The 9,369-nt window shown below is 39.8% G+C and overlaps 1 protein-coding gene across 1 annotated transcript in view; it reads left to right on the forward strand.

Annotated features, from left to right (window-relative positions):
* The window catches only part of AHI1 (Abelson helper integration site 1), an 81,295-nt gene extending 73,193 nt beyond the window's left edge, over positions 1-8,102 (forward strand). Inside the window, exons 23-24 of the mRNA XM_010133180.1 lie at positions 3,595-3,662; positions 7,874-8,102. Coding sequence (XP_010131482.1) covers positions 3,595-3,662; positions 7,874-8,102 — 297 coding nt within the window. The remainder of the gene's footprint in view (positions 1-3,594; positions 3,663-7,873) is intronic.
* The last annotated feature ends 1,267 nt before the right edge of the window (positions 8,103-9,369 follow it).

Below are 9,369 nucleotides of genomic sequence, written 5' to 3' on the forward strand. Positions count from 1 at the left end.
GATGTGGGTGGTTTTGTGGGCTCAAAGTTTATTTATTATATCTAAAAATTTTAAAAAGCATAGAAAATTTGCACAAAAATATTTCCAAAAATACTAACCAGAATTTTTTCTATTAGCTTCCTCAAAAATTTTCATTTTATAGTTTGTTCTGTTTCTATTTAATGGTGCCTTTCTTCAGGTTACCGTGGAACACTTCAGTGACTGGTTATCTTTTAGGAAAAGGAAGGACTAGGAAGTTGCTAATATGGGAAACATCAAAGAATTAATATGATGTAACTCTTGCAGAGAATAGAGCTGAAGACTTTCAACACATCATGAAGTGTGTTCATTTTCAAGGTGCAGAGAGGTTGCAGACCCCCAAAAATGTGATTTTTCAATTGAATTAGCATATATCATAGTGAAGTTTATAATTCTGGGCTTCGTTTGTGCCTAATTTGAATACAGACTTCTCTTTCTAAAGGCATTGACATCTGGGCTGAAAGCAACTGTGCTTTTCTAGAATCAGTCTGCAAAGCTGCTGTGTGTTCTTCAGCATAAACTGTTGATTAGGTATTATAAAACAGATGTATCTTTGCAGATCCTACTTTTGAATAGTAATTACTTTGACTATTTTTGAAGAAGTCCTTGTGAAGGAAATGTTAACTATGGCACCACCTACGAGGAATGGGCCGTTTCCCCTAAATGTTACCCCACATTAACATCTCAGCTTTTTAGTTCTGTGCTTTCCTATTTTTAGATATTCTATTTTCCCTTTAAAATGCAGTTTGTACTCTTCAAGTTGAATTATCCTCTCTTAAGTATGTGTGGTGCTACTCTATTTTTAAGCTGGTAGCTCGCTCTTTCTCAGCTCCAAACCTACCTTTGTGGTTCCTAATGCATTCTGTCTCAAAAAATGTTTACACTTGTGTCTGTAGTATTATGTAAGTCATTGAAAGAAAAGTTACCTGATTTATAAGTAAATTAGTATCTGCTGGGAAAAAGAGAAGATGAAATTACATCCATAATGATTTGTTGTAAGTGACTGGTCGGTTTAAAGATAGGAGGATTCAGACTGAGCAGAACCAAAAATACTCGAGGGACATGCACGTTATTAAGATAGCTCTCAGGAGCAATCTAATTTCTCTCTTCCGCATGGTTTTTCCTTCAGTCCTCATAACCTCTTTCTGAACTGGACTGGACTATTTTTATGCAAATTTTAATGCAAAGCTGTAGCCAAAGATAAATTCCCAGAGGCCAAGACTTCAAGACTGAAAACAGTTGTTTTAAACCATGATTGGTCTGAAGTATCTCACTTCCACTCTTCCTCCTCTTTCTCTTGTTGTCCCTCAAATAATCATCTAGTTGGTTTGATTTCAGAGATGCTGTATTTGGCAGTGCTGCGCCATGACTGCAGTTTTCATCCACCACTTTTCCCGCTGGTCTCTCCTAGCCCTGAACAGGCACAGGATTTTGCAGTTTCAAAGACTAGACAAGGCAGTGTTGACTCTGCCTGTGGCTCTAGCATTCATGGATGGAGAAGCCTAGTGAGTGTTGGCGTAGTCCTAAACACCAGTGACTTAGCTGTTTGTTACGAGAAAGACAGAAATTCATGTCAGTGTCTCTTGTATACAGAGCCACGGTTCTGCTAGATACAACTAAGTTAATGCTGTTACACGTAAAGGTTACAGTATGGTTAATCGGATTTAGATAGTTCTTTAAAAACACTAGACAAGGGAAAAAGCAATTTTAAGTTAATTGCATTTTAAATAGGAAGGTCATGCAAAATAAGTATGTGTATTTCCACTAACAGAGCTCCCTGCCAGTTGTTCATTTAACAGGGAACCGCGTGGAGGGCTGCAGGATAGCAAGAAAGAGAACACCGAGTGTGGTGTGGTGCCACAGCATTTCTCCCAAACCTGATGCATTAAAACAGTTTTGGCGGGAGGCATCAACATGGTTCTGGGGAGTTAAATACATTGCTGCAAGTCTTTATGGATCGTGTCATGGAAAAAAAAAATACAGGCTTAATGCTGAGTTTAACATCCTAAAGACTAGTCTGAAAAGACACACGTGTTCATTCTGGCATCTGTAATCCAGTGAATCTTTAATTAGATCAAGCTCATCAGCCAGGGGCTCCTGAGTTAATAGAAGCCAATAGGGAAACACCAGTGAAATGTCTCAAAGGAATTAAGGGGATTTCATTTAAAAAGGTGACATGGCCAACAGTCCAGCTGAAGTGCCTCTACACCACTGCATGCAGCGTGGGCAACAAAAAGGAGTTGGAAGCCACCGTGCTGCTAGAAAGCTACAACCTGATTGCCAATACTGAAACTTGGTGGGAGGAAACCCATGACTTGAGTGCAACCTCCGTGCCCACACCTCCCAAGTCGATGGACTGCAAGACGGGGACTGGGAAGGGTGAAATACCTCCTACTGTAAGAGAAGATCAGGTACATTACCACCTGAGGAACTTGAAGATATGTAAGTCTATGGGATCGGACAAGATGCATCCCAGAATCCTGAGGGAATTGGTTGATGTAATTGCCAAGTCACTTTTTGTGGTATTGAAAAAGTCCTGGCAGTTGGGTGACTGGAGAAAGGAAAATATCACTCCCGTTTTTGAAAAGAATATGAAGGAGGACCCTGGAAACTACCAACCTGCCAGCCTCAACTCTGTGCCTGGGAAGATCATGGATCAGTTCCTCCTAGAAGCTCTGCTGAGGCACATGGGGCACAGGGTGGTGATTTGAGACAGCCAGCATGGCTTCATCAAGGGCAAGTCCTGCCTCACCAACCTAGTGGCTTTCTACGATGAAGGGACTACATCAGTGGACAAGGGAAGCAAAGAGCTATGGATGCCATCTATCTGGACTTCTAGAAAGCCTTTGATACAGTCCCCCACAACATCCTTCTCTCTAAATTGGAGAGAGATGGATTTGTTAGGTGGAGTGTTCAGTGGATAACAAATTGGTTCCATGGTCACATCCAGAGGGTAGTGACAAATGTGGCTCAATGTCCAGATGGAGATCAGTGACAAGTGGTGTCCCTCAGGAGTCCGAACTGGGACCAGTGCTCTTTAATATCTTCATCAATGACATAGACAGTGGGACTGAGTGGACCTTCAGCCAGTTTGCAGATGACACCAAGCTGAGTGGTGCGGTTGACATGCCTGAGGGACAGGGTGCCATCCAGAGGGCCCTGGACAAGCTGGAGAAATGGACCCTTGTGATTCTCATGAGGTTCAACAAAGCCAAGTGCAAGGTCTTGCACCTGGGTCAGGGTAGTAGCAGAAATAACTTAATTCTCTACTGACCATGTGTATTTTCAGCAGACTTCAAGCAGATTCATAACCCTCTGTTTCTACACATACCTGAAAACTATCTTTTATTTGGAAGTAGCTTGCTGCTGGTTTTTGGTTTTTTGTTTTTTTTAAAGCAGGGTACTGTTTCCTTGTTTGTAACCACATAGGAGTTAACATTTTATGGCTGATAGACATTCTTTTTCAGACGAGGTATATTCTCTCCTTATTCAGGAAGCTGGTGGGTTTTCTATGTACATGTGTTGGCCCCATTGTCTGTCTTGTTTTTACCTTCCTGCTTTTTTTTTCTCTTGCAGATGTCACCAGTCATCAGCAAGTCAGGGGATGTAAAATTCAGCTCAGAGCATGACTCACCTGCAACACAGTAAGCAAGAAATACTTAAAACAATTTCCAGTGTTATTTCTACAGCTGCTGTTAGAAACCTATGAGGAATATTGGAAGGGTTGTTTTGTTTTAGGAAGCAGAACAAGAACGTAGCTTTAGGATAATCATTCAAAAAGTGCTTCACACCTGAAGCATGAAGGAAGTAGCAGTTTGTATGTATGTACGTACACTCTCTCCCTCCAAAAGAGCAAGGGCTGTAATGTGCGTAAGAATCAAAACTAAAGGATACGGGATTGTCCTGTGACATCCCTTAGCTATGCATTATGCTTTATTGCCACAAACTGCAAACTATTTTAGCACCTTCTGAAAAATGAATTCATGTAAATTGCAGAAGTTTGTCACATACCGAGAAGATGGCATTTTTAAAAATTGTATGTATGCGTCATGTGAAAGCTGTAAGCAGATAAGATCTCAACATTTTGAACAAGAGCTTCCACAATATCTTTAGCTATTGCAACCATTTATATGTCAAAAAATAAATCTGAAAATACTTCCTGTGTTTGCCACTGCAGGTATCTGACATCTAAGCAAAGTTATTTCACTCATCATTTTCCAGACAGGTCCCCTCCCCATATAAATAATCTGTGCATATGCAGTGTAGATGCAGATACAGGTCTAATTTTAACTTACCTTCAAATCTTAATTTTCTATATCCAGCTGTCTTTAGATTTGAAAATAAACTGTGAGTGGAAAGGTTAGCCCTCATGTATGATGAGGAATGGGTGGTATTGACAGAATTCAGGGTTGAATTCTGGGCATAACTATTCTGATAGTATGTGCATTAAGGAAGGAAATGCCTTAAAAGCACAGCTACTGTGACGGTTGATATAGTCTGTTAGAAGCCGGTATCAAAAATTTGGTATGACTCAACTCCATTAGTGGAACTTCAGGAAACAATTACTTTGAGAGACCTTTCCAGGGCATCCACTGAAGAATGTGGGACCACAGATTTAAAATGTGGAATCGTAGATGTTTTAATGAAATTCGAGAATTTTAATTCATATCAAATGTGAAATATCCATTTTAATGGAAACTAATGCTGTCCTGAGAAGAAGTGATGCTGAAGTGTCATGCTGAAGAAACAGAACCTCAAACCTACTTCAGTTACGTTTCAGAAAGGTGAGGGAAGACACCTACGTGCCTGGGTCACTGGAATGTGCTACCTTGTCCTGAACTATAGGGAGCAGGAGCATCAGGGAGATGCAGGTCTGGAGTCATGCTTCATGTCATTACTTCATGTCATGTCCCACCTTGGCAAAGAGTAGTGTTGCAGAGCCTCATTCACAAGCTTTCAGAGTACTGAGCCGTTCATACCTCATTGGAAGGGAGGGAGAGAGAGTGAAAGGTGCCGTGAGGTAGCGTTTGATGCTGTACCTCGTCAGGGAAAAACTCATTTGAAAGGAAGGAAGATAGACCTGTCAGTCCTTCACAGTGCTGTAGTTTCCTTCCACGTACAGAACATTCTAGGCTTTATTATGGTTTTGCTGCATTTTTCCTCAGTGCTTGTGTTCTGGCTGATGTGGAGAAGGCAGCTTTCACTGCATGTTTTAAGGTCAGAATGCAAACCTGAGTAACATGATGTGGAGAAGGCAGCTTTCACTGCGTGTTTTAAGGTCAGAATGCAAACCTGAGTAACGTCTTCTCCTGATCAAAAGCTTGGCTCTGACAGTGTGTACCTTGCATGAACTCTTCCATGATCTAGAACGTAATGAAATGTGATTCACTTGTCTTGTAATTACAGCAGTGACTGCATGTACCAAGTGTTTGGGGTTTGGGTTTATTTGGGTTTGTTGGTTTTGGGTTTTTGTTTGTGTTTTTTTTTTTTAAAACTTAAGTTTTTGCCTTATTTTGAGAGCTAAAAGAGAGAAGGATCTTCTGGCATTTTTTAAGAGCTAAAAGAGAGAAGGATCTTCTGGCATTTCTGATGCCACCAGTTTGAAACACTGCTCCATATTAATGTTTATAGACTACCTATATACTACAGGTTAGATCATAAGACATCTCAAATATGCCTGCATGTTTTTCATTAAAACTCTCACTTCTTTGTACCTGAAAATGTGACCTCCAAGGGTTGTGACAGAACCATAGTTTTCTTGTTCACAACAGTTGATGTGTCTTGAAATATCCTTTAAAAATGGCATGCATGCGAGTGTCATGATCTTAACTGGAAAAGGTTTCTATTTTAGCATCTAAAAGCAGTATCAACATGACTGGAGAGACAGTCAAATCTGTACTTGAACAGTTGCTCCACCTAAAACATTCTGTTGTCTTCCTGTTTTCTGTGAAAGTACGCTTAATATCCACGTCACATGCTAGTATATTTTATGACAGGAATTGCACAGTAAATGAACTCTGTAAGAATCAAGTGAGGTCTGATGGCCAAGTACACACATTCACTATGGAGAAGTGAAACGGCTAGCACTTTACCTTTCTTTAAGCCTCCAAATGAATGAATGATTGCTTTGCCTATTAGAACAGTATTCACGATGGCCATGATACTGTGAAAGAAAGTGAATGGCAAGTGCTTACAACATATTTATGTTCCAGAATTTTGCGATGGAAAATGTGATCTTTTAATAGGAAAACAAATTTTATCCGAGGTGGTGGTAGATTGTTATCTTAGCCAAGTAGCTAACCTATCTTCTGCAGGCTCTAGAAGAAGTAGAGAAATGTCCACGTAGCAGATACTAAGTGAACTTAGGTTTTTATCAAAGACTCTCAAACATTTGATACATCATCACATCTGATGTTCAAATAATAAAAAGATGAAAACGACGACTCAAGATTTGAGAGGCTTTGTGCTGAAAATCTGCGTAGTAGCCTCACCTTTGAATATTAATGATTAGACACTATTTGTCAGTACAGACGTTGTCTCCTTAGGCGTAGTCCTGCTGTACAGTTTTATTGAGCTACACTAGGTAGTGCTCTCCGCATAAATTTACAAGTGATTACGAATGAGACCCAGCTGAACACAGCAGAATGGTGGGTTTGTTCTTATATCACTGATCCGTTATGATTTTTGTACCCCAGCTTCCTCACACAGCAGAACTTCTCAAATTGTTCCCAGAGTCGTAACACAGAGGATCATAAACTCCAGAACCTTTTCCTTACAGTGTTCCCGTATTAGAGCTACACAATTGATGCATTCATGAATACACAATTTAGCTTAAAAAAACTATAGCCAGGTAGTTATCAGTCAGTCCCTTAGCAAGGCTGAGGTGTGAGCATTTTCATCTATAAAACACGATTATGTTAGGACAACTTCACCGACAGTAATGCTCTTGGAGCTCCCTTTTTGGGGAAACTGCACACATCTCATTACATTCTTTAGTCTTGATTCATCCACTTGCTTCTGTGTTTCAGGAGCATTCGTTGTAACAGTTCTGGTCACAGACCAAGACCTCTTTGCGCTAGGCTCAATACAAATTTTAAACAAAGACAGTACCTGCCCTTGAAAGGTTACAGCTGAAGTATTGTTACCTATTTATAGTTCAATAAAGTTACAGCTTCTGCCAAGAGCGGGATTTCATGGTAGAAGTCGTGTAACATCTGCATAATCCCTGGCATCATCCACCAGAGCTGCCTAATTCCCTTGTTAAAGGCACTAACTGGGTAAGATACAGGAGCTTGACTGATGCTTTTGGCATTGTAGAAAGTCTGATAAGCGTCAACAGACACTGAAGCCATTTCTGATTCTGTAAATCTCTCATAGTTCAGGTAAATTAAAATGGGAAAACTAATCTTATGCACTATGCCTACCTGTCTCATTCTCATTGAATAAATTAACAAACCAGGAATCTCTTTAATTGCCATTGTTTTGATGTTTGAGCTTAGGGAAGGGAAAAAAATGCAATGGCTTTTATGAGAGGAGGAGGCTGATAATTTGTATTTTTTATTACATCTGTTGCCTGTTGACCAGGAGTAGCTGATTTTTAAGATCATGAGCAGTTCTTTTCAAAGCAATGCTATGATAGGTTAAAAAGCAGGCTAGTAGGGTGATCTCATATTTTGTCTTCATAGTTTTTCTCTTTGTTCTGCTGCGGAACGGTAGATTTTGTAGCTGTTTCAGTGTTATACTCAAGGGGGACAGGCAGACAATTGCTCTAACACATCAGCTGTGGGTGGAAAAAGCTCTAAATTTGGGCTAACTTTGTGTTTCCTTTACTCTTTTTATATCCACCTTCCCCTAGAGGCGCAAAGAAAAAGAAGAAAAGGATACAGAGGAATGAGAGAGAAAATCAGCACAACTTAGTGAGTCTCGATACTCCTGTATCATCAGTTACTGCTAATGGTGTTGAAAATGAACCTACAGCCTGTGGGGTGGAATTGAAGAAGAAGAAAAAGGCAGTGAGAGGCTCAAACTTAAGCACAAGTGGAGAGACAAATACTGCCTTTGAGCCTGAGTGCTATGATGTATAGTCATAATTTAATTCCAAATACTGGTGTGATACTCAGTACACGCATTGAAGGCTGCAAGTACAATCTCGCTTCTAGGATTAACAAGAAACAAATAAATTAAATACTCAAATATGCAAAATGGCACCAGTTCTGCCTTACCAGTGGTGTAAACCTTTTTTGGAAGACTTTTGTCCTGGGTTCCTTGCGATGAAGAGAACTTGAATGTTCAGCTCCTCACTGGACAGGTAAAATCTGACTTTCGTATTTCATGAGAACTCCACTGACAAATGCAATGTGAACCAATTTAATATCTGATTATACCGTAACTTAGGCATTTCTGTAGGCTGTAGATCAATCCACTGGGAGCAGAGAATCAAGCAAAAAAGCGTGATGTAGAGCAAAATGAGCCCAGCCTCTACGTAAGTGATTAAATTAGCATTTTAAAATGTGCTGTAAGTAAAATAGAGGCATCTTCAGAACGGTCAAATTCCAAAGGAGCCCTGACATTGCAAGGTACCCAAAAACATAAGCTTTTAAAAAATATTTTCCTGACATCAAGATTTATTTGAGCTGCATTTCGCAGCGCTGAAGTGAGCTGTTGAGCAACTACCTATGCAACTACACTGTCCTCAATGGGACTACTCATGCTTACCAGTGTAAGTGTTGAAAATTCCAGGCAGTTACATTTTTTGGATGAGGTTTTCAGCACATACTGAAGATGCATTGCAGATTCCTGGCTGCTTTGGCAGCAGTCTTGCCAAATACACTTTCTTTTGTCTGAATGCAGTATTTCACATCCAGCTGTGGTGTTTGGTTTACTTGTAGTCCTTACTCACTTGTAAGTGTCATTAATCTGGTTTTTTACTGGAGTATTATGTTGTGAACTTTTACTGATGACTTTACTAATTATTTATAATGCTAAATATTTTATGTTTTATATTAAACGAAACACTTTCTATCAGTTAGTGTTGGTATTTTTTTCTGGCTGATGATGTCCAGTTTATTTTTACTCTGCTAGGAAATTCTTCCTCCTCCCCCTCTGAAGCAATAAATAACATAAAATTAGAAAGCCCTTATTTAGTAGACGGGGCACTTGATTCCATTAAAAAAAGAAGTGAGAATAACAATGTGGGGCACTGATGTGTGAAATGCACCCAGATGCAGAGGACTAGTTGCTGTATATTGTAATATCTTCCCTGCACATGTTTTAAAGCCAAAAAAAAATCTGTAAACTTGTTTCTTTTGAGTAACGCGTTGCAGCAAATGCTCTGTCCTGGCCCCACTGGTA

The sequence above is a fragment of the Buceros rhinoceros genome, unplaced genomic scaffold (assembly GCF_000710305.1).
Source record: "Buceros rhinoceros silvestris isolate BGI_N320 unplaced genomic scaffold, ASM71030v1 scaffold1063, whole genome shotgun sequence".
Lineage (NCBI taxonomy): Eukaryota > Metazoa > Chordata > Aves > Bucerotiformes > Bucerotidae > Buceros > Buceros rhinoceros.